At 43.5% G+C, this 26,376-nt stretch overlaps 1 protein-coding gene across 1 annotated transcript in view; it reads right to left on the bottom strand.

The window, feature by feature from the left end:
• The window catches only part of ICA1L (islet cell autoantigen 1 like), a 57,064-nt gene extending 31,869 nt beyond the window's left edge, over positions 1 to 25,195 (bottom strand). Inside the window, exons 1-5 of the mRNA XM_054044260.1 lie at positions 25,115 to 25,195; positions 22,285 to 22,323; positions 17,043 to 17,208; positions 6,798 to 6,870; positions 5,703 to 5,826 (exon numbers count right to left, since the gene is read on the bottom strand). Of these exons, the coding sequence (XP_053900235.1) occupies positions 5,703 to 5,826; positions 6,798 to 6,870; positions 17,043 to 17,208; positions 22,285 to 22,301 (380 nt within the window). The 5' untranslated portion in view covers positions 22,302 to 22,323; positions 25,115 to 25,195. The remainder of the gene's footprint in view (positions 1 to 5,702; positions 5,827 to 6,797; positions 6,871 to 17,042; positions 17,209 to 22,284; positions 22,324 to 25,114) is intronic.
• Between the last annotated feature and the right edge of the window lie 1,181 nt (positions 25,196 to 26,376).

The raw sequence follows: 26,376 nt of genomic DNA, 5'->3' as shown, positions 1-26,376 counted from the left end.
TAAAAATGGCCATGCTGAGTCAGTCCAATGGTCCATCTAGTCCAGTATCCTGTCTTTCAACAGCGGACGGTGCCAGATGCTTCAGAAGGAATGAACAGAACAGGGCAATTTATCAAGTGATCCATCCCCATCATCCAGTCCCACTTTCTAGCAATCAGAATTTTAGGAACACCCAGCGCATAGGGTTGTGTCCCTGACCGTTTTGGCTAATAGCCATTGATGGATCTATCCTCCATGAACTTATTCTACGGGTTGACTATGCGTTGTGTGAAGCAGTACTGCCTTATGTTTCTTCTAAACCTGCTGCCTATTAATTTCACTGGGTGACCCCTGGTTTGATATGTTATGTGAAGGGGTAAACAACACTTCCTTATTCACTTTCTCCATACCATTCATGATTTTATAGACCTCTTATCATATCCCACCTTAGTCGTATCTCTTCTAAACTGAACAGTCCCAGTCTTTTTAATCTCTCCTCATATAGAAACTGTTTCATACCCCTCATCATTTTTGTGGCCCTTCTCTGTACCTTTTCCCAATTCTAATATATATAGATATAGATATTTGAGATGGGGCAACCAGAACTGCACACAGTATTCAAGGCGTAGGGTACCATGGATTTATATAGTGGCTTTATGATATTTTCTGTCCTATTATTATATCCCATTCTTAATGTTTTCTAGCATTTTGTTACCGTTTTTGATTGCCACTGCACATTGAGCATATGTTTTCAGAGAACTATCTACAGTGACTTCAAGAGCTGTTTCTTGAGTGTTAACACCTAATTTAGATCCTGTCATTTTGTATGTATAGTTGGGATTATGTTTTCCAATATGCATTACTTTGCATTTATCAATATTGAATTTCATCTACCAATTTTTTTGCCCAGTCACCACATTTGATGAGATCCCTTTGTGATTCTTCACAGTCTCCTTTGAACTTAACTAGAGTAATTTAGTATTGTCTGCAAACTGCAAATTGTTTACCCCTTTTTCCAGATCATTCATGAATATGTTGACCAGTTCTGGTTCCACTACAGATCCTTGAGGGACTCCAGTATTTACCTCTCTCCACAGTGAAAACTGACCATTTTATTCCAACCCATTGTTTCCTGTCTTTTAACCAATTACTAATCTATGAGCAAACCTTCCTTCTTATCCCATGACTGCCTACTTTGCTTAAGAGCCTTTGGTGAGGGACCATGTCAAATGCTTTCTGAAAGATTAAGTACACTTTAGCCACTGGATCACCCTTGTCCACGTGTTTGCTGACACCCCCAAAGAATTCTAATTGATTGGTGAGGCATGGTTTTCCTTTACACAAGCCATGTTCACTTTTCCCCAACAAATCATGTTCATCTATGTGTCAGTAAAGAACTGAATTATCAATTGTTTCAACCAATTTGCCTGGTACTGAAGTCAGACTTACTGGCTTGTAATTGCCAGGATCGCTTTGGGAGCCTTTTTTAAAAATTGGCATCATATTAGCTATCTGCCAGTCATCTGGTAGAGAGACTAATTTAAGTGACAGGTTACATACCGCAATTAGTAGTTCTGCAATTTTACTTTTGAGTTCCTTCAGAACTCTTGGGTGAATACCATCTCGTCCTGGTGACTTATTACTGTTTAATTTAGGTTTCAGAGTAGCAGCCGTGTTAGTCTGTATCCGTAAAAAGAACAGGAGTACTTGTGGCACCTTAGAGACTAACACATTTATTTTTTGTTTAATTTAGCAAAACCTCCTCTACTGACACTTCAGTCTGGGACAGTTCCTCAGATTTGTCACCTAAAAAGAACGGCACAGGTGTGGGAATCTCCCTCAAATCCTCTGCCATGAACACTGATGCAAAGAATTCACTTAGCTTCTCTGCACTGGCGTTGTCTTCCTTGAGTACTCCTTTAGCACCTCAATTGTATGGTGGCCCCACAGATAGTTTCGCAAGCTTTGGGACTGGGATGAGATGCCTGAGAAGAGATTGTAATTGGCTAGTTGAGGAGAATGGGACTGGGACAAGGAGTCAGGAGTGCGGATGATACAGGCCTGGGACGGAGACAGGGCAGAAGAGGTCAAGCTCGGGGTAACTGGGCAGAAGAGTCTGTGCCCACTAGAGCATACTTCCTTGCAAAGCCTGGAATGGAACCCATGATTTGTGAATCTCACCATTCCTGTACTGTCAGTACATATTTGTGAAACTCTCTGTCAAAGTGCCCTATCCCTCTCTAGTCCAGGTCCATATAGAGGATGACAACCTATTTTCACTATCAGTTACTCTGTTAGCTCAACTGGCAGAGGTCTTTGTGGAGAATTTAAATTTTCCAACACTGCAAAAGATCCATGTGGATGCCAATACAATGCTATATGATGGAATTTCTATTTTTTTGGTTCACTTTTTTAAAAACTTGAGAAATTAAACAAAAGCTACTTTGGGCCCCCTTGTGCATATGCATATGCATTATGATACAGTGTTTAATTACATAATCACATAATAATTTTTTCCCACAGGAGTCCTGCTTGATTCAATGCATAGGATGGACTTGCTCTGGGGATGAATCAGGGTTGCGTAGTGAAGAAGGCTGTTGTCTGTACAACCCCTGCTTCATTGTAAAGGCAACCTTAATTGTGGCATTTCTTAACTTTTGAGTGGTTGATTTTGCAACCTTGATGTTTTTTTATGTAGTCTTTTTGTGTTTAATGTATACAAACACACACATTACAGTTCTCACTTCAGCAGGAGGCAAGAGAAACAACATTTGGTATAGCGGTAATACCTAATTGGACTTATTGATGCTTTTTGGTGGTCCAATAAAAATACTTTGACAAGCTCTAGGGTTTTAAAAATCTATCATGAAGATACTATAATTTTAAAAATTATAGTAGGAGATGGTTGTCATTAATATCCCAACATTCTATTACCACTGCACATTTATGCACAAAAGAACAGAGTGAAATTTTAGATCAACACATTAAAAATGTGTGGAAAAATAATCTCCTCCAGTGTTATCATTGAGGCAGGGTTAAGGAGGATCCTTGCCTTGTTCCATACAGTCTTTGAAGGGCTTCAGCCTTGCCTCATAGCACTGTCTGGCAAATAATTCTACATTTTGGAAATTAACTTTATCATTTAATTTTTTAAAAACCCTAGGAAATTCCAAGAAAAAAACTGCATTAAAAGAAATTGAAGACCATGATCCTGATTAATTTTCTGCATACAAAGTTAAATGCGAGTCCTCCTGTGCATAAAGTTAAGCACCTGCACAAGTGTTTGCGGTATCAGGACGTAAGATGTAAGGTGAAGAACTCAAAAAGTTAACTAACTTTGCCCCGCATTCATATAACTTATGATAGTCTTACACAATCATATGCTATTATTTCTAAACCTGGTTGGAAATTTTCCAATAGAATATTAGTTTGTTGGAAAATGCCAATTTGTGAAAAGCAAAATGTTCTGCGGGTTTCAAAGGAAATTGGCCAGGGTCTTCCAGGTTCAACTAATCTTTCAAAGGAAATTAGCCAGGGCTTTCTGAGCTCCTGGCTCATCATCAGTCCGCCTTGTGGCTGCTGAGGCTCCAAGGGGTTCCAGGTGTCTGGCTCCTCAGCAGCCTGAAAACTTCAAGGCCAAGTTCCAAGGCTCCCAGATTCTTGACAGGTTTCCTGGGATGGGGGCAGTCATGGAGCAGTGGAGGCCAGGGTTTTCAGGCTACACTCCTTGACAGCCCCAGAAGCATATTTCATTTCAGAAACAAAATATTCCAGAATTTGACTTCCACAAGAATTTGAGGTTTTGATTTGTCCCGATTTGAGCTGAATTTTTTCTCCACACCTCAAGTTGTTTTGTTTTTGAAGAGGTGAAATTCACTTTCTTGTTCCATTATATTTATTTCTACAGGTCCCCTGCTACATTTGATGTGTAAACTGAATGGTGAATAGTGAATGAGGCAAGGTTAGACAGTCAATGAGAGGTGCTGAGAGCCAAATTGTTTGCAACTACCATTCACTTTACACTTGTGTAACTGAGGCATTTTCTAGACTAGAATTGAAGGTGTGATGTTAGCCTGTGTTAGCATATATTACACACTTTGAAAGTCTGCACGCTGCCTTTAACACGTGCTAAACTGGTCAAGTTAAACCTGGGGGGATCCCAGGCTTCAATTCGACCAACTGAACATGTGTTAAAGGCAGCTTGCCTTGTCTGCACTAGACTGATGTGTTAGCATATGTTAGCTAATGTGTGCTAATCTATTTTAATTCCTAATCTAGATAAAGCCTGAGAGCACATCTCGGACCTCCATGGACAGAGTAGACTTTATATAGTGAATGAAGCATGATTAAAAATACATATTTAATCAACTGTCCTTCATCCAACCTGTGCTCTGAATTAGTCATATTTATAGTGGAAATAACGGTATGTGATCATTAACTAACAAAATAATGTATTATGATTCAAAGTGGCATAATTAAGGTTGTCTGGGTAACCTTAACCTTTGGTATGCTTTACAATTTTTTTTTTTAAACATAGGTTCAAATTTAGAACTTACATATAACTCTTCGGTGCACTTTAGAGGAGGGTAAGTATTATCATCTCCATTTTACACCTGGGGAAAACTGAAGTACTTTGTCCAAGATTACTCAGCAGGTCATTGACAGACCTGGGATTGGAGCACCCCATTTAAGATAAACTAACACACCCCAGACTAATTAAAATGTTCTGTGACACTTCTATCTTTGCTTCAAACAGCAGTGAAACCCATTATGAATGGCCTTATTAAAGAACCTCTTTTCAACAACCAAAGTACCCTTTTCAAGGCAGAGATAGCAAAGAAATCAGTTTTAAAGAGAAATATTACTTCCTTCTATACATCAGATTGTTTTTCCTTTGTGAGCTTGAAGATATTTGGGTAAAATGCAGTCATGGTGTAAATAAATGCAACACCCATATAAGTCTCTGGCTAACTTCGATGATGTAAATGATGTACATTAATCAGAAAACTGATGTAAATGATATGGTAGTCTAATTTGCAAGAGAAGTCCATCAGGCCTGATTCTGCCACCCTTAGTCATAATAGGTAATAATTCATACTCATAGGCCCATTAATTGCAATGGGACTGCTTACATAGTAAGGTACTACCTGACATAAATAAGGTTGGCAGAATACAGCTCTCAGCGGAGATTAAAATGAGTAACTTACACACCAAAGGCACAAACAAGGGAATACAGCAGGAAAACCAGCTAATAGGATGGTGTAACAGCATAGGGGAGATGCAGATCTGTTCCCTGCTGCAATTTTCCTGCTGCCCCTTCTCAGTGCAAGCTATACTACTTTATCATTTGCACCCACTTATAATGTTTTTTGATCAATTTACTCATGACATTTAATTTACCCCACAGTGTAGACTGCAGAATTTGTCCCAGTATGTTTTGTGCAACAGTATGGGGTTTTTTTGTAAGTTCAATTCAATTCTATATTTATATTTGCAATTCAAATTACACTGATCTTACTGTCTGTACTTCTTGATTATTTGTATTTTCTGTATATATTTCTTCTATTATAGTCTATTTGTTTTACATAAAATTGTATTTGCTTTCCATGGATCTAACCTCAGAATCTTAAAGCACCAAACAGATGCATTATTTCATGTACATAACTTTATATTAATAGCACCAAATGTAACTTGAAGGAAGACTACATAAAATAATTGAAAACCTTTGTTGAGCAGAAGAACAGAGGATCTTTCCAGTGGCTTCCATCATTTTGCCAGCTTTAGTAGCATCTTGCTCTCCTTGAACCTTTAAAAGGAGCCCAAGCTCATTTTCCTCCTCAGACATAACTATAAAAGGAAATAATTGCACAATATAAATAGATTAAATACATTGGAAGTGTTAGTTTATCATATTAAGAATAGTCCCCAGAGGGTGGGAAAACAAGCACATTATTGTTCAAAGTGATAAAAAGATCTTTAGGTTTTGACAGCATATACAGTTGGATATGGTATGTATTGGTGGAGAGGAAGGAAAGAAGGAATACGTTTTAAAGTAAAACATGCAAATGTCCAAGTCAGACTTTTCAAGTACTTTTTTTCATGTGGGATAGTTGGGCATCTGAGACTCTCTCTGGTAGGAGACACTGATAAAGAATATAGAGTCATACTACACAAAAGACTTTAGTCATTAGTATCTTGTTGTTTATGGTAATTTATTACTACATTTAAAAATACTTTTAATTGAACTCTGATTCATAAAGGATGTACTTTAAGCAGTGATCCTTGTCTGCTTACTTTTATTATCCTTTGTTACTTGTACTATCTGTAGAACTTTATAGAGATAATACTGCGCCATAATTTAAGTTGGAAAAACTCCCAATTTTATTTAAAATCATTTATTTTCATAAACAGGGAGGAGCTTTTCTGAAAATTTAGGGAAACTAAAATTAAGTTTTATATAAACCACTGGTCATGTTTTCTAATAGTTGTAATGGCTTCCCTTAGTTCAATGAGAGCCTCAAGAATTAGGGCTTCTAGAACTAGTTGAATTAGCCATATAACGGCGTTCTTCATTTTCTGCAATTAGTATAAATATAGGTAGCATTAATGTATTCTATCACGAAATCCCAAATCTTGGCACTCAGGGTTTACACTAAAATAGTGACATTCTCCAGAAATTAAAAACCGTTTCAAATATGCCAGAAGGTTGTTTTAGGTTAAACAGTTATCTGGTTTTAACAATGGATTTAAATTCAAAACATTAAAAAAAATTAGTGGTTGTTATTACACCAAATTAAAATACATATGTTATTACATACCATTGAGTCTCTGCTGGTATTTCTCAATAGTCTTTAGAAGATCTATACAACTTGCCTGAATGGAGTGAAAAACCTTGGGGAAAAAAAGAGTTAGTACATTAGTCTATGGAAATAGCAATGTGACTATAAATAAGAAAATGTCTGTTTGGTATATAACGTTCTACGGGCTAAGATTGAGCAAGTTTACCAGTAAAAGAAATTTAAAGCTAGAGAGATTCTTTTAGAAATCACTTGAGATAATCATATATATGACTTCCATTGGTAAATATTCTTCTAGGCAGAATCTATCCAAAGCCTATGAACCAAATTCATCTCTAGCATAAGCAAATGCAATGAAGTCAAAGGATCTTGCACCTCCTTACACTGGGGCTGAATTTGACCTGCAAACAAACTTACTCAATATAATCAGGAAAGACACACACAAGAAATGAAGGTTACTTATACGGGGTATGTCTGCACTTCAAGCTGGAAGTGGAATTTCCAGCTCAAGGAGATATATCTTCACTAGCTCTGCTCAAGCTACCATGTAGTCACAGCAGCGGGAGGGGCTGGCCACCCCACATATGTGCGTACCATCTCAGACAGATAAGTACTTGAGCAGCAAAACATAGATTCCATGGCTATTTCCATGCTGTGGACTATATGGGGCCCTCCTAGTTGTTGAAAACCAAGACCTTTACAACTAATACCATTACAGCATCATCAGTATTTTCTTTCCAGTCACCAACCATTTGCCGGATGTTTAGTAATTCTTTTGATGGTGGAAAAAATCAGTAGCAGGGACATCTGCAGGATGAATGCAAGCATGAAGGAATGTTTGTCAAAGGCAAGTGCTACTGCATGAAGTAGAAACCCAAATACCATAACACGGTAAACAATTTTTGGTTATATATGTGGAAATATAGGAATACCGAAGTGATAAATTGTAGTTGCTATCCATGATAGGTGGTGAGGGCTTAGAGGGGAAGCTTGAACTGACGGCCAGTCACCCATGAGATGTCAGGGAGACAGGCCAAGATTTGTTTCTTTTTAGACATTTTAGATCTTTTCCTTGTGAGAAGAGAGGGTAGCAAATACTCAGGAAGCCAAATGTCAAGATGGTACTACTGCAGCAATGAGTAAAATGTTTCTGTAACAGGGTGGCATGCCCCTTTTAAGGGTAAAAGGCTTTGGGACAGTCAGCCCTGTTCTGTAAGCCCCACCCTGCTACATCTGTGTAGGATTGGATTTAAGAGGAAGGAAGCCCTGCAGTGGGGAAAATCGAGGAGACAGATTGTCCTATGGCCTCGCTGAAGACAGGACCCAGTCAGGGATTACAGCCTGCCTCAAAACCTGGGTAAAGGGAGAGTATGCCAGCCTCTAGGTAGTGAGGTTGAAGCCTAGGAACTAGGGTTTGGACAGTTTATTGCAGCTGGGGTTAGCCTGCAAAGGAGGAGGCTAATAGTCAAGCCTGGCTGGGCTGAAGATTTGGTTGTTTTGCTATGTTCTGTAGACTTTAAGTGACAGACTCTGAGGCCCCAAAAAGATCGGACTCTGTTACATGGCTTGACCAGACAGCTAGAATGAGTCGGAGAAAATACTGGGTAAATTTGAGGCAGGGCTGCTGCAATACCACTTCCAGCCATTGGTGATGGTTTCCATTTCCCTCCTAAAGCTTCTATAATAGACCTAAAAGAGCACTATCAAAAGCTTGTAAAGCGAGATCAGAGAATAAGGAAATGTGGAAGGTGATGGTTAAGGCTGCATGTCTGTCACGGAGGTCACGGATTCCATGACTTTCTGTGATCTCTGACTTCTGCAGTGGCCAGTGCAGCTGGCTCTGGGGCTGCTCGAACAGATCAGGCAGCCCCTGGGCCGGCTCTAGGCACCAGCAAAGCAAGCAGTTGCTTGGGGCGGCAAATTTGCAGGGGCGCAAGAATCCAGCATGGGAGCTGAGAACCAACAGGGGGCCCTGGGAGCTGTAGTTCCTTGGTTAGCTCCCTGTCTATAGAGCCAGCCCTGGAGCAGGGAAAGAACTACATTTCCCAGCATTCCGTTGGCGCAATTAACAGGAAAGGGAGGGGGAAGGAGTGGAACTGAAATCTCATGCTGCAGTTTGCTGTGAATGGTAGGGACAGAGCCAGCTCTAGGTTTTTTGCCGCCCCCCACCTCAGTCCTGGACTCTTCCCCTGCCCACACCTCCCGTGTTGCCCCAGCCCTGGACTCTCCCCCGCCCACACCCCCTGCTGCCCCAGCTCTGGCCCCCACCTGCACCCCACTGCTGCCCCAGCCCTGGGCTCTCCCCCCACCTGCACCTCCTGCCGCCCCAGCCCTGTGCTCTTCTCCCCCCACCCCCTGCCGCCCCAGCTCTTGTCCCCACCTGCACCTCCTGCCGCCCCAGCCCTGGGCTGTCCCCCAAAGAAAGAATTGGGTGGACTAAATGGACAGTGCACCTCTCTATCTGAAGCCTAGCAAGGGAGATCCCACCAGAATTTAAAATGAAAAGTAAGGGAGGGGAGGCTCTACTAAGACCTGGGCAGCTTTAGGTACAGTACCAGGCACGTAGGAGGATTTACACTTCTGAGCCATGGAAGCAGAAATTGACTTTTCTTTTCCAGATTTAGCTAATATTCAGAAAGGGAATCTAGCACCTGCCTTCCAGATTTGAACACCCTCAAAATTCAGGAGTGCTCAAGCTCTATTTGGGCAGCTGTTACTTCCTTTCTCCCAAATCAAATATACTGATCCACTCAGGGCCGGCTCTGGCTTTTTTGCCGCCCTAGGCAAAAAAACCACCCGCCGCTCCCCCTCCCCCGCCAGCGCGGCAGGGGAGGGCGCCAAGCAATCCCCGACCGGCCGGAGCGCCAGGGGGAGGGCAGCGAGCCCGCCGTGGCTCTGCTCTCCCCGGCGGCCAGAGGGCCGGGAGGAGGGCGGGGAGCCCGGCCGGGGCTCTCCGCTCTCCCCGGCGGCCAGAGCGCCGGGAGCAGGGCGGAGAGCCCGAGCGGGGCTCTCTGCTCTCCCCGGCGGCCAGAGCGCCGGGGGAAGAAGGAGAGCCCCCGGCGGCCAGAGCGCCAGGGGGAGGGCGGCGAGCCCGACCGGGGCTCTCCGCTCTTCCCGGCAGCCAGAGTGCCGGGGGGGAGGGCGGAGAGCCCCCGGTGGCCGGAGCACCGCGGGGAGGGCAGCGAGCCCAGTCGCGGCCCCGCTCTCGGGCAGGAGTGCCCCGCCGCGCCACCCCCCTCCAGGCACCGCCCCAAGCACATGCTTGGTGGGCTGGTGCCTGGAGCCGGCCCTAGATCCACTGTAACTTGCTGTAGAAAAAGTAGAATAAATTGAGCAAGAAATGCTTCCCAGTGCTTATTAGGACTGGAATTGCTATTTTCAACAGCCACTGTTTTTTTGGTTTTTTTTTAGTTTTAGTTGTTTAAAAGGAAGACAGTAACATTGCATTGGCAAATTCCCCATAGAAACAAAGAATGAAACAAAAGAATAATAAAGGCACCTCAACTTTTCCTCATTTATGTAGGACAGTCTTATAATATGCATCCAGATATCCTCCAATCACACAAGCTGAAAATTGTTCCACTTTACTGCAGTTCTGTAACCATATGGGAACCAATCCTGTCTGTGTTCTGTGCACATCCAAAATTCCTGCTGAATGACCCGCACTGGGAGCGAGTTACCAGTGACCCAGGGCTGGGGCGGCAGGAGGGTGCAGTTGGGGGGGGGAGGGGGAGAAAGAGCCTGGGGAGGAGGGGCAGCCAAAAATTTTTTTGCTTGGGGCAGCAAAAAACCTAGAGCCGGCCCTGCCAGCCGCACCGGCCACTGCTGGGGCACTTTGGGTGTAGGAGGGGCTCAGGGTTGGGGTGTGGGGTGGCACTTACTTGGGGGGGCTCCATGGAAGTAGCCGGCATGACCCTGCAGCTCCTAGATGGAGGGGCCAGGGGACTCTGCAGCCGTGCGCTGCCTGCACCCACAGGCACTGCCCCTGTAGCTCCCATTGGCTGCGATTCCTGGCCAATGGGAGCTGCAGAGCCAGAGCTCATGGCAGGGGCAGCGCAGGGAGCCCCCTGGCCTTTCCTCCCCCTTGGAGCTGCAGGGATATGCCATTCGGAGCTGAGTAGGGAGCCTGCTAGCCCTGTCAACCCTCCCCCTCCCCAGCACCAGCGGGGGTCCTGCGCTGCATGCTGCCGCCTGCTCTCCCCCAACTCTCCAGCACCAGTGGGGATCCTGAGCTGCGTGCCACCTGCCCCCCCCAGCAGGGTTCCCAGCCCCCACTACCCCTGGACTGCCCCCCTAGAGAACCCACAACCCCCAGCCCAAGTTTTAGTTAGGGGAATATAGTACAAATCATGGACTGGTCACAGGCCGTGAATTTTTGTTTACTGCCCATGACCTGTCCATGACTTTTACTGAAAATACCTGGGACTAAAATGTTGCCTTAGTGATGGTCAGACTAGCTAAAGAAATTGACTAGCTACAAGTGTGTGTCAAGATGTCTTAAATGCAGCTTCACAAATGTCTGGAAAATGGTGGTTTTTCCAGTTTGTTGCACTATTATGATGCATGCTTGAAAGAATAGACAGTGATAACCTAAGAAAAAATTCTTCTGTTTTTATGTATTAAGGAGATCTATTTTAACCAAAGGTTATCCTTCATGAGAGAACCTATGTAGTAAAAGAAAGGCTACTGAAATGATGTGGATAATAGTTAATGAATGTAATGTGAAACTCACTTATTTAAATAGTTCATATTGCAGTCAAATAGCTTTCATACCACAAATGTTATTGTTGCGTCTTACATGTAATCAAAGGTCTGGAGATGCTCCAAAAATTCAGAAGAATGGATAGTAGAGAAATGTCTGGGTTGTAAGGGGCTTTCCTTGCAAAAATTAATGCCTCCATTTAGCACGCAAAAAACAGGATTTGGACATTTAATTTGTAGCAGATTAGAGATTGCTTAAAATGGCTGGCATCTACATCTCAGACTATTTTTCTTAACAAGACATCTGTTGCTTTGATTCCCTTGCTTGGATAGACTGGATTAGAAGAGGAGAATCGACCATAATTTTTCTAAAAATTCAAGTTACTACAGAGAAATCATTTTTGTAATTTCTTTCCTCCAAGAGAAGGCTTTTTTAAAAACACATCATCTGATTTTTTCAAAGGGGTTCTAATTCTTATCAATTTTAAACTAGATTAATTAAGGCTGTAGGAGGTCAAATTAATGATCTCAAGTCATACAATCAGTGAGTTAGATCTGGATTTCAATTACTGCCATGTAAATCTGGATTAACACCATTGATTTTGCTAGAGCTGACTGAATGGCACCATTGTTTTTAATTGAATTACTCCGGATTTACAATTGTCTAAATGAAGTCAGAATCTGGCTCAGTGGAGTTTAGATCTAGGATTCCTTCTGATGTTCTCATCCTCTTACTCTACTGTAACCTTGTTAAAAATAACTGTCCACTGCTGGAGGCAGGTTAATAGTTTTACTTTGTGTTCCTATCAGCAAGAGGGCAATTATTTAATTTGTTTATAAATCTTGTAGCTACATCAAGAGGACCACTGATCTCTTGATCTAAGAAAGAGGGGAAATGTTTTGTGCAGTGCAAAGACAGAGACTGCACTCAGTCCAGAGCACACGCTGCCAGAAAATGACTTAAGGCATCCCTCGTTCATCGGCAGTGAGCCTTCAGTTATCAAATCAGACACATGGAGGAGTTATGTCCCCCAGTAGCCTTTAATGCTGCATCTGTTCAAAACTGAACAGAAAAGCATATTCCAAAATCCTTTCATAAATAAATCCTCGGAGTCCTCAATCTAGCTGGCAGAGCCTACATGCTACACTTAAGTTAATGCAGAAAACAGTAAACAGCTAAATTAACCCACTATAGTTTGTTAAAAATAAGCAGTGATTTATGTGTAGACATACTAATGACAATTCAGTTAACTATAAAGTATTTTATTGTAATAACTCCTTTTGCTTCTGAAAAAAATTGATAAGAAATTAATGCCACTCTTACACTACAATCCACGTGAGCTTCAAGTTAGTGTGAATTGCCCATTCCACTGCAAGCAAATAGTACTTGTCAATATACTATTAAGTCACTGGTAGTAAATGCTAAGAAAATGTAATGTATTCACTAGAATTCTGCAGTGTGCTATGGATACTTTTTCCATCACTCTGCCAGACACCAATTCTGTTGCTTCAATGTGCACAGGCCTAGTACACGCTAACGTTAAGTCAATTTAAATTGCCAGCTGTCGACCTACTTGTGCTTAAATTTATCTCTGGCTAACTTAAGTGCCCCATTACAATGAGCCAGTAAAACCACCTCCACAAATGGCATGGAGCCATGGTTGACCTATTGAGGTCAATGCAGTGCAAGTGTAAACATGCATGTAGTGCATGACCTGTGTCAACCCTAACAGTCCTCCAGGAGCTGTCCCACAATGCCCCATTCCCTGCAACAATGACTGCCCTAGTCACAATTGCAAACTCCACCACCCAGGAGTCACAGAAACCAGAAGACAGCCCCACCTTTTAAAGTGCCTTGCATATTTTTGAAATGCCTTTTCTTGATTGCCTGCCTTGGTGAGTAAAGCTAGCAGCCCTAATTTGTTGTATGCATCTGCCCAACCAACCATGCTGGCTCCATAGAGTAGACAGGAGATATTGGATCTCCTGGGCCTGTGGGGAGAAGAGGCTGTGCAAGCATAGCTATGGACCAGCTCTAGAAACATGGACATCTGCAAACAGAATGCATAGAGGATGCAGGCGGAGGGGAATAACAAGGATCAGTAGCAGTGCCACATGGAAACTAAGGAACTGCGCCAGGTATACCCAAAGGCCAGGGAGTGCAGCAATCAATCTGGTGCTGAGCCACAGATGTGCTACTTTTACAAAGGCCTGCATGCCATACTGGTGGAGATCCTACCAGTACCCTTCAGGAAACCTTAGAGAAGCCTGAGACAGACAGCCCTGCCATGATCAGTGATGAAGAGAAAGAGGAGGAGACAGTTGGGGGGCTTCAGCTGTCCCATGAGCCAGAACCTATTCAAGACTCCACCACAGTCCTGGCAGCTGAGCATGGACAAGCCCAATGAAGGGGAAGGGACTTGGGTAAGTGTGCGCATACGTTTTTCCTTACAACGTTTAAATTTAAAGAGGTAGCAGTACAACAAGCAGAGGTAATGTTGGCATCTGCTTTTCATTCCCCTGTTGAATTAAATGGCGAGGGGAAGACATGTGGAGCAGTTTGTGTATATACATAGGGAGATGTCCCTTGTATCCTCCAGTGAGATCTTGAGGAAACTTCAATGGAAATACTCTGCAATAATCTCCAAGGGTTGATAAGGCTGGCTGTATTATTTCTTCCTTCTTGGTAGGACACTTTCCCACAGCACTCTGTGATGAGTTTGGCTGGCACCATTGCAGTAAACAGACTAGAGGCATATGGGCCCAGGTGGTTTCAGAACGCCAGTAGCAGCTGTGCTCTCTGTGTCATTGTTGCCTTCAGGAATGAGATATCAGCTTTAAACCACCACTGCCTGTGGATAGAATCATAGAAACCAATTTTTTTCAATCTTCCCCCATAGGTCATGTTTTCTAGACCTTTAATCATTTTTGTTGCTCTTCTCTGGACTTTATCCAATTTGTCCACATCCTTCCCAAAATGTGGTGCCCAGAACTGGACACAATACTCCAGTTGAGGCCTAATTAGCACAGAGTAAAGTGGAAGAATTGTGCCATTGCCTTATACTCATACCCATGGAATAAGAACTGAACATTTATTGTTTCATGCAACTGAAGTTCCCTCCCCCATACTCCTCCCTAGCGGGCAATAGTTATTATGGCTGGGGTTGTGGAGCGGTGCTGTGCAGAGGCGCTCCACAGCCAAAGTGTCAATAAACATGGCTTATTAAAAGTTTTTATGGGAATAAGGGAAGGGAGTTTTGAAAATTTTCTTTCCCTTTCTGTTATGACTGTAAATCCAATGATACATCTGTCTGTTTTTATCAGCAGCAGTTGCTGCTTTGAGGGATGCCCCCTCCATACCTGCAGTATGGCTAACTCTGATGAGGAGAAAAAAGAGGATGAGGGAGAACATGTTCAGTGAGATTGTGCAAATCAATGCTGCGTTGGACCACAAACACCAGGCATGTCAGACAGCATGGAGAAGAAAAGAGCGGACAGGAGACAGGCCGAGGAATCCCAGCAAGAAAAGGAGAGGAAGATGCATCAAGACATTATGGGTCTTTTCAGGTAGCAAATCCAAATGATGCAGACCCTGTTTGACCTACATGTCCAAAAATCCTGGCCTCCCCACTTTTTGCAGTCCTTGGAGAACTCCACAGTAGCAACTCCCTACACCCCCCCACATTCCATGTGGCATCATAGGCCACCTCCTTACCCCCACCCATAGGCCACCTCCTTACCCACCCCCATTCCATATGGGGGGACAGCAAGGAAAACCACAGCTTCACAATTATGTGAGAGCCACAGCTACATGGACTACATTTGTGCAATGAAATGGAAAGAAATTATTGCTGCCTTTCCAATTTCAAAGTCCCATTTCCAGGCCCAAAGAACAATCCATCACAGAACACTACTATAGCTGACTGTTAAAGTGTGGTTTCAAAGCCTCCTTCAGCTGCATAGCTGTACATTGGGCTCCTGTAATAGCCCATGTCTGGCTGTTCAAAGTCAGCAGACAGCTTCTCCACCTCTTCCCAGTCAGCAGCTTTCCCCCCTTTGCCTGACAGATGTTACACAGGACACATCAGGCAGTTACAACCATTGGGATATTTTTCTCACTGAGATCCAATCTAGTGAGTAAGCACTGCCGGCATCCCTTCAATCTACCAAAAGCACATTCAACAGTCATTCTACACATGCTGAGTCAGTTGCTGAATCTTTCCTTGATGCTATTGAGACTTGGGACTCGTGTATAGCTTCATCAGCAAGGGATAGACTGGGTCCCTCAGAATCACTATTGGCATTTCAATATCTCCAAAAGTAATCTGCTGGTCAGGAAACAACGTACCTGTTTGCAGCTTTCTCAACAGTCCTGTGTTATTGAAGATATGAGCATAATTCACCTTCCTTGACCAGCCCACATCAATATCAGTGAAGCGTCCCCAGTGATCGACCAACGCTTGGATAACTATAGAAAAGTAGTCCTTTCTGTTGAAGAACTCTATGGCAAGGTGGGCTGGTGCCAAAAAAGCAATGTGCATGCCATCTATTGCCCTCAGTCCAATTCAGGAACTTCACTGCTATAAATCCATCCACTATGTCCTGAATATTGCAAATAATCACAGTCCTGCATACCAGAAGACAAATAATGGCCCTACACACTTGCATGATGACAGCCCCCCACTGTGGATTTTCCAACTCTAAAATGATTTCCCACTGACTGGTAGCAATCCAGTGTTGCAGGCTCCCAGAGAGTGATCACAATTCATTTCTCCACTGTCAGAGCAACTCTCATTCTGGTGTCCCTGCGCTAGAGGGTTGAGGTGAGCTCAGAACACAGATCCAGGAATGTGGCCTTTCACATCAGAAAATGCTGCAGCCATTGCTTATTGTCCTGAGCCTGCATAATGATACGATCCCACCAGTCAGTGCTCAATTCATGGACCCAAAAGCAGTACTCCACTGTCTGCAACTGCTCCATGAACACCATCAACAACCTTGAATTATTTTCTGAGATGTTCCTCTGCAAAATGTCCAAGAAGAAATTGTCATGTCCCCTGTGTTCTTGCGGTACTTCCTGAGTGTTTGAAAATACAGGAGAATCATGTGTCCTGTATTTGCAACATTCATGAGAATAGTGCAGAGCACTGTGGGCTCCATGCTTCTGTCTGAGATGGTGGACACCAAAATGTGCTGCACAGGTTTGTGGGATTTAAAAAAAAAAAGGCATAAAAATTATGCGATGGAGTAAGTTGCATTCTGGTAACCTGACCCCTAGCTCCCAGAGATTCCTTGGCAAGTCATTTCTATCCCACAACACATTGCGAAAAGTTCCTAAAAGATATCATGTCAAACAGCAGCGTGAGGCACACTGAGATATCTACCCGTGGTGCACTGTACTTTACATCAACACAATTACACCTAGAGAATATGCGCAGTGCTGACGCAAGCAGCCAAGTATGCATGCACATGAGCAATGCACAAACTTTGGTGGCTATACAGCAATGTAACTTGCATCAACCAAAGTTTGTAGTATAGACATGGTCACATAATCCTTACGTTTACCTCTAGTTTGGCATCCAGCTCTGCATCAGATGCAACCACATGCTCGTCTTCTTTCTTTCCTGTAACTTTGATTAGGACTTGCTTTGTCTTCCAGTATTTCTTCTGCATTCTGCTGACTACAGACTGGTCTTCTGACCTATATTTTCCATTGGTATCCTCGGAGTGACTATGAGAAAGAGATAAGTAAACAGATCAAATAATTGTTTCAGCAATTTACTATGTATACAACAAAGCAAGAAATTAATAAAATATTACTATTGCAAAACGATTTAGCCAATCAGTGCTGACATAGTACTTTCTGAATGTTCTTTGAAATCTATTTGTGCATTATGTCTAGTTGGTATGAAAGCCCCATAGTCCATCATAATGATGTCTGAATTGGTACTTACATATTTTTAATCATTAGGACTATTTACTGCAGCGTAGCTTGAAAGTGATTAGTACAATTAAAGCTATATGGAAAAAGGAATTTTGATATTTCAATGTTTGTTTTCATCCCAAACTGGGATGGGAACTCAAATTTTCACAAAACAAAAAGGTCTGAAAAATTAATATCTTGACAATGTTATTTTGCAAAAATTATTTTAAGAATTTTATTTTATTTTTAAGAAATAATTATTTTAATTTAAAAATATTGTCAAAATATCAATTTGAAATAATACTCTTTTACTTTTAAATAGACAGTTAAAAATTATTTTCCTTTTGGAGCTGACATTTCACTTTTCTCAAAAGAAAATGTTTTGATTTCTGAAAGAAAGGAAAAAAATTGCAAAAATCAACTTTCCCGCAGGAAAGTTCAATTTTGACAAACCCATCTTTTCCAATGGGAGAAAAAGGTTTGTTTAAAAAAAATGCAACCAGCTGTATATACAATGTTGCAGGTATTTGTAAACTTCCAATTTTCTACCCCACACATAGCTACTTCACCAAACATGGTGCTTCTGCTTATGGCCACTGACTAAACAAAGCTCAGAATTCCTAGCTACTTTAAAATGTGTAGAATATAGGCTGGAAAAACAAAATGAGGGAACTTTTTGGCTCAACAGCTCAGATAACTGATTTTCATTCAATAGAAATTATATCAGTGTTTTGTCTATATAGCTTTTAGATATTTTGAATGTTAGCATGCTTTCAAAGGTTTAAAGGTAATTTCCAAACGACTCAACAAAAAACACATCTGTTCATGAAATATATACTGAATGCCACAGGCGCCAACTTTGTGATTTCCCGAGAGATGCTAGACCCCCGTTCTGCCCCAGGCCCCACCCCCACTCCACCCCTTCGCACAAGCCCCTGCCCTGCCTCTCTCCACCCCCATTCCTGACCCATTCCGCCCCTTCCCCCCGCTTCTTCCTACCCCTTGTTCCCCCCTTCCTCCCAGAGCCCCCTGCACACCGCTGAACAGCTGATCGCAGTGGATGGGAGGCGTTGAAAGGGGGGGGGGAGCTGATTCGCGGGGCTGCCGGTTCCGTGGGTGCTCCAGTCCCAGAGCATCCACAGAGTCAGCACCTATCATGACTGCCCCAAATAACAAAGTCAAAGGGACATAACTCGCCTCAAAATTTTTATCTTTCAGGTTCTCCAAAGTAACACCAGTTCAGATCTCATGTGAAGACCTGACAAGTATTGGTTGACTTTCACTAGAGAGTCCATTGGAAGACATTTCACAGGTTTGCAACATTTACATGTTTTAATTTTGTATAAAAATAATCTAATTGCCAAACTGATAATACACACAAAAAGAACAAAGCTAAATAAAATTTGTCATAGTTTATGATTTCTTCAGCATTCTTTAGTATAACTCACTTAATTGGGACAATCTGGTGGATTCCAGTTCATTCTGATTAAGCATCTGTCTCATTTAAACTAAGTTCATCTAACTTTACAATGTTGTAACTGCATATGGCTGCACCTCTCTTTGTAATTCACAGGACAATTAACACTTGTCTTCACTGCTGAGTTAGAGAAGTTAGAATTATACCTCGATTGGTGCCCCAATTCAAGTCCTACCCACACAAAAAAAAACTTTGAGTGTGGGGGTGCTTGTAACTGGAGTTGCCTGGCCTGCCGGGGTACAGGCTACAGCTGCAGTTAGTACTAACTAACTGTCGGCTACTAACATGACCACTCTACAGCTCAAATGTTATTTCAGAGTGTGGCCACTCTCACTCCATGTAGGCTAATTTAAGAAAAGTTAACTTGAGGCTAAATAACCTGATTAACTCTACAGTGAAGACATATCCTTAGACCAAAATAATCCCAGCTAGGCAACTGGAGCAATTTTGATCATCCTATTAAAACAACATAACACTCATTCTGTTTTATTAGGGATAGGGGAAAGAAATCTGACTGGTTAATTTCTGTTCTTCAAAAGGGGGTGTGCATCACATAGGCACTGACTCTGTGGGTGCTCCAGGGCTGGAACACCCAGGGGAAAAAAAATTGAGCACCCACCAGCAGCACCCCGATCAGCTCTGCCCCTCCCCCCAGCACCTCCCACCTGCTGGCAGCCCCGCCAATCAGTGCCTCCCCCTCCCTTCCGCTGCGATCAGACGTTCCGCAGTGTGCATGAAGCGGGGGGGGGGGGGAGGATGATGGCGGGGCATGCTCAGGGGGGGGGCAGAGTGGGAGTCAGGAAGAGGGAGGGCGGGAATAGAAATGAAATAGTGAGCACCAAATTTTTACTCTTTGTCAAACATATTTCCACCTCTTGACTTGTTTAAATATTTATGTGACATAGCCCCTATTATCTTAAACCACATCTAGAACATGCCAGGATAGATAGCAAAGTGGGACTTTAAAAAAAAAAAAAAAAAAAAAAAAAAGCTATAATAGGATTATTAAACTTGCATAGAATAGTCCCAGATATCTTACAACTATTTAGATACGTGGACAGTTCATTGTAGTGTTTGGAACTGGTAACAACAACAAATGCTAAACATGTCTATATAATAAAGAAGATATTGTAATTTTTAATGAAGAAATTAAAGCCTGTGGACATGCACATATGTTAGGTGGCTCTAGAGGATCAGGGCTAACCATCTGTCATTGCCATATCATTTTTCAGTATATTGATCTTAAATAAAGAAGAGAAAGTCTAAACAGCTTCACAACTTTAAGATCCTGTCAGATATTGTATTAGAAGAAACAGTTATTTGAAACCTTGCAATTCTAGAAGCCTTGTAAAATGATGCCAGACACAACATCTCCATTTGATACATGCAAGCTTGATTTAGAAACTGGATCAGCACTACTGGATACTATGGCTCCTGAGGCCTGATCCTGCAGGTTATTAGATGTGACTGATTTTAGAACTGCTCTGTAATTTATGAATACTGCATGTTGACCTGGTTATTGGGGTGTTTAATGTATAAGTATATTGATTTAGTTTTAATAGGATGAGAAAAACAAGCAGGATAGGAAAGAATGGCTCAAAATAAGTCACTTCTCAGCAAACATTTGAGAGTTAAGCGACAATGCCCAGAAAGGAAAAGCCTGAGAACACAGGAGATCAAAAGAGATGTGGCAAGTTTAACTAGGACTGCTCTTTCAAAAGAAGGGGGAGAGAGTTGTTTGGGGGAACCACACTGAGACACAGGGACCTACTGAGTGTGTTGGAAGAAGTTAGGTCTGCCTAGTTTACAACCAGGTGACGATAAGACTTTAGGTAAGAGAGAAATGTGTAGACTGTTTTAAATTTCGTTTTCTCTAAATGCATTGTTCCTACTGTTAAAAATAAACAATACTTATGTTTTAAGATGACAGTTTTATCACAGTATGCCATTGGTCAGAGACTCCCAGAGAACTGCAGGTGTTTGAACTCAGTTGGTCCTGCAGAGTAAGAACAGTTGATACACAGGGTATTGTAGCCAATAACTAGGTCTATTTATGAGAGATTTGTCGAATTCCGTCCCAGAGTTGACCAGATGCTTGAGGGCATGCACTTAGAGAGACCAGAAAGGGGACAGAGGTGCCCAGTAACCATGATATTGAGCATCTCTCTGTTTCTCAAATGAAGTTCATGAAGACCTCACTGGAGCTATTTCTACCAAAAAGTAACTGTCACTTTTATTAAAGACTCTATCCTGCAAACTTGCAGTTTCCTATCAGCTTCAGCAAGACTCCACATGGGCATAGGGGTTGATCTGCACAGATCAGCTTGCAGGATTAGTGCTTGAAGCCCCAATCCTGCAAACAGATATGTATATGCTTAACACTGCATAACTTTCAATGGAACCATTCATGTGTTTGTATGTTTGCAGGACTGGGATCTAACTATGTAAACAGTGTATGCAGCCATATAGAATAGATGAATTCCTAGGAGGCAAACATGGGCGGGGGTGGGGGTGGGGGTGAAAATCTCCTTCAAGAACATAAATGCAGAATGTTAAAATAAATGTTTAGGTTGACAAAAGTAAATAAAAGGGGAATATCAAAGCTAAGGCTGACACACTAGAACAGGCTTGTGCCCGTGGAACCCAGGCTGCAAGTACTGATGGTGTAAGTCTACCTGGAGTGTTGCTTCCTGCAATAAGTGTTGACCCTGTCCACATCAGCAAGGCAAATTACTTCAATACCAGTTGAGAAGGGATCCAGGGGATTAGTTCTTTTATACAGTGTGGATTCAACCTAGAACTTTCATATGGAAGACTGTTTAAACAAGAGAAAGGTGGCTGGGTACTGAAGGAGAGGAACATCAGATAAGATGGGAAAGAGAGAGTATTTGTGCCCTAGCCAAAACTGGCTTTTACATTTTTTTCAAAAAGCAATCTTGAAAACCATTACAGGAAATAATTTTGTAGCCTCTATTAATCTAAGGTGATGGGAGAAACACCTTTTAAAAAATATATAATTTTCAAGCCTATGTTACTGCTTTGGCTAAAAAACAGTGTGAAGCTTTCCTCTTTTCCACATGGCTGTGCTACCTGAAACACTTTTCAGGTCACTTCTTGTAAACCACTTCAGGGTCAGGGAACACTCATGTTGTGGAGGAGTAACCAAGAATACAAATTCAATGCATAGGACAGGAGATAGAGGGATAGTAGGAAAAGAAATTACTCAAATGAAACATTTTTTAAAAGATTATTTTGTTTCTTTTAACATTATAAACCATGTGCAGTCTTTTTACAGCCTTTTCTCCCCAGGAAGGATAATGCTAAATTTTTTCAATAGGCTCTCTTTTTTCAGCAATATTTTTCTTCTGGGTATTATATGTTGCTATAAAGTAACACTCCTGACTCACCTAGGATGGCTATCCATTCTGCTGTGGCTCTTGTTACACCTATGGAAATAGACCAAAAAATTGTTTTTTCTCTTCTTTCCACTTCCACCACGTCATTCGAGAAAAGCACATTTAGTACAGAGAAGGAACAGCAACTGAAAGCTGAATCATAAAAGAGCAATAAAAAGAAATTTCTTATATGTTGGGCAGGATACCATGGTCAGGGGCAAGGTTACAGGAGGGAGAAGGGGACTTGACCTAAAACAATATTTCAAAAGAGAGAGACGAAAAAATCTCACACTTATCTAAAGTTGCTGAGAACTTACAGAAATCAAGTTTCAGGGCTGTGGGAGTAAGAAATTAAAACTAGAGTTGGTTGGGAATTTTTCTATTAATTGTTTTTCGTTGGAAAATGACAATTCATCAAAACCAAAACTGTTCACAGGAAAAGGTCAGTTTCAGTGAATTTCCCAGGTCGAAATAAATTTCAAATTGTTGAAATGGGATGTTTCAACATTTTCTAAACCAAAAAGTTCTTTTTTTAAACTACTTTGTTTCAAAATGTAAGTTAATTTATAGGGGGGAAAAGGTGGAATAAAAGGTCAGAATGAAACATTTCAATTGATCCAATCTGGATTATTGGTTCACAACTATTTGAGATTTTGACTTTGTCCCAATTTGGGATGGGAAAATTTCTGAAATCTCATATTCTTCTGGGTTGGGAAACTAGTTTCCTACCTAGTTGTGATGAAAATAAAACCTACTTTTTCAATCCCCAGAATAGCACTGGGCATTAATAGGGTGACCAGGTATCCGGTTTTTGACCGGAACACCTGGTCAAAAAGGGATCCTGGCGGCTCCAGTCACCACCGCTGACCAGGCCATTGACTGTCCCGTTGGCGGCGCTGTGCAGCGGGGCTGGCAGGCTCCCTGCTAGCCTCCGCGCCACGTGGCTCCCAGGAAGCAGCTGGCATGTCCCCCTCTGGCTTCTAGGTGTAGGGGCAGCCAGGGGGTGCTGCACGCATATGTGGAAATAGCCCTCTTATTTCCTACTAAGATGTTATTCTGACCAAACATCATCTGCTCCTGTTTTTTCATTTGTTGTCTCCTGTACTCAGCTGATGCTTAGGTCAAGTTGTTCCTCCTTCTCAATTGAGGAGGAGGGTCTTTAGTTTTGGGTGGGTATAGGCTTCTAATAGCACAAATCAGTCTGGGTCCTAGGACATGAGGGGTGTGGGTTAGAGCCCAAGTCCCATTGTGACTCGGGTCCAAGCCCTGCCATTTTGCAGGGTGAATGCAGGTCAAGCCGCAGACCTGAGCCAGAAGGTCTGAGTAGTGCAGTATGGACATGTTAACATGGCTGTGAGACCTGGGTCCAACAATTGTAAACCTAGGTTTACAATGCAGTGTGGTGCTCAATGCTCAAGCTGGCTAGGAAACATCAAGTCCACAAGCCTGTATCTTGCAGACCTGGGCTTAGCCTTAGAAATCCAAATCTGAGACCAGTCTAAAAGCCTATTTGGGCACCTATTAGCTCTGAGCTGAGCTAATTAGGTTGTAAAGTCTGGAGGAGAGGGACAGGGTATGTCTATGCTGAATGTAAGCCTAGGGTTAGTAGAACTTGAGTTAGCAGTCCTGGGTTTGTTAACCTAGGGCTTGAGCATTGACACTCATTTGTAGCCACCACCCCCCCTTAGGAAATGTTGAATCCTGTGTCCCAACGTGGGGTTCCAGTGTCTACACTGTATTATGCGAGCCTGAGTCCAGCCACCCATACCCCAGACTTTTTAATATACTCCCAAAATGTGGCTGCTTAGCCTCGGATTAGCGTGATTTGTGTGTAGACGCGTGGGGGGGAGGCTAGGCTTGTGTCTGAGTTCAAACCTTGGGTTTATACTGCAGTGTAGACATACCCACAGTGTCTTCATACCTGTTAGTACAGACCCCAGCACACTGGGTCTCCAGTTTGATTGGGATCTGTAGATGCTGTAGATAGTTGATATCTGATCAGTAGTTTGAAGACATATGTTAAATGTTATTCAAATGAGAGGGATGCCAAGTAGCATCCCCATGAGCCAATGGAAATTAAATCCCATTTTAAGCCCTGCACTAAGAGCCCCCATGGAAATTTGGGGTGGAAGGGCCCTGGTAGCCAGGAGAAGAAGAAAAGGGGTGCTGAGAACAGTGAGAGGCATGCGTGGCAGTGATGAGGTGCTATGTGTTGGGGGAGCAGTAACTGGTAGTGATGAGGTGCCAGAATGCAGGGGGCATGAACTGGCATTGAGGGGGAATGCTGTGGGGGCACTAAGATTTTGGGGGGTGCAGTAACTGGCATTCATGGGGCAGGCTGTGGGTGAGGGAGGCGGTAACGGGCAGTGGGTGGGCGCGTGCTCTGAGTGTGTGGTGGGTAACGGGCAGCGAGAGGGGAGCGTGCTGGGTGTATGGGGGGCCGGTAACGGGCGGGGGGGGGCGCGTGTTCTGAGTGTGTGGTGGGTAACGGCAGCGAGGGGCGCGTGCTGGGTGTATGGGCGGCCGGTAACGGGCAGTGGGGGGGGGGGGGGGGCGTGCTCTGAGTGTGTGGGGGATAACGGGCAGCGAGAGGGGAGCGTGCTGGGTGTATGGGCGGCCGGTAACGGGCAGTGGGGGGGGCGCGTGTTCTGAGTGTGTGGGGGATAACGGGCAGCGAGAGGGGAGCGTGCTGGGTGTATGGGGGGCCGGTAACGGGCGGGGGGGGGCGCGCTAGGGGGCGGGGCCAGGGAGCCCTGCGGAGGGGCAGTAGGTTTACGGTCGGGTGCCGTGAGGGGCTGAGAGCCCCCCCCCGCCCGGTGTACGGCCACGGACAGTCACTCACCGCCATTCAGCCTGCGGGGGCCGGTGACGGTTCCGGCCCGTTGGCCCCCACCCAGCGTTGCAGCAGGTGCCGGCTGTGGAGCTTCCCTGGGACCAGGCGAGCCGCCCCGCCTCCCAGCACTCGAGACCGGCACGGGCTGTCTGTCACGGCGGAGCGGGTCAGGTGGCGGCTGGGGGGTTGTACTCCCGCCCCGCCCTGCCCCGCCGGACTGACACGGGCTAGTAGGGACGGGGGGCATCCGTGACCCCAACCTGCAGAGCACCTGGCTCTGCCCGGGGCCAGCAGGCCCCACGCCCCATTCCTCGGGCACCCCCTCTACACCCCATTTTGTGTTGTCTGGTTGCTGCCCTGACACCCAGAGGTGGCTGCATTTCAGTGGTACCTTTATAAATAACGCGTGTGTGACCTACTGTGGGGTGAAAGGGTCCCTGTGCCCTCAAATATTTAATCCAGCCTTAGTTGATGGTGTCATGTTGTCTTCTGGTGGTGGTGGTTTGCCCAAGGGTACGGGGGCTTTACAGGCAAGTAAGAAGACATGGGCTCTGTCCTTTTAAACTTCCACTCTAAACTAGACATGGCATTGCCTAATAGTGTCAACCAGCCAAGGATGGGGATGGGTACAATACAAGTTTTCTCCTTGTCTCCTATATCGGCATAAAAGTGAGAGCTAATAGCACAGGCCAGAGCAGCGATGGCTGATGGAAAGCTAACCTGGAGTTAATTTTGTTTTGAGAAAATCATCTCCACTGTCATTCCAAATCCTATGGACTATTATGGCCCCGTTTAATTTTGAAGATGGTGACCAGCTCCAAAGGTAATAGGGGTATGCAGATTTTGCTGTGTATTCCAGTGACATTTAAAATGTCACATTTTCCCCCCAAATATTTAATTGTGTTCCAGTTGAGGGAGCTCTGAAAACAAGACGTTTCAAATGGGGCAGGGGGAGGGAGGAAATCCTGCTGAGACTGTTCTTCTCCTTGCATTCAACAAAAATAATCCAGAGTGAAAGATGTACCTCTGAGGTAAAAAGAGAAATGAGGAAAATCAAGTGGGGGGGGGGGGGAAATGAACACAAAACTTAAGTATTGCTCTGTGTCAAAAACTAAGTAGGCAGCCTCTTGTCTTAAATAACTGCTTTAAAATATTTCTCTATACTGTCCAGTACAGTATTATTTGATGTATACTAAGAGACAGCTTCTGCTAGCAAACCTTTGATAATTGCTTAAAGTTTTCAATGTAAGTAAAATGTATAAGAAAAATGA

Source organism: Malaclemys terrapin, chromosome 11, assembly GCF_027887155.1.
Source record: "Malaclemys terrapin pileata isolate rMalTer1 chromosome 11, rMalTer1.hap1, whole genome shotgun sequence".
Taxonomy (NCBI): Eukaryota; Metazoa; Chordata; order Testudines; family Emydidae; genus Malaclemys; species Malaclemys terrapin.
Note: the sequence above shows the minus strand (reverse complement) of the source record. Positions and strands in the feature narration are given on the sequence as shown.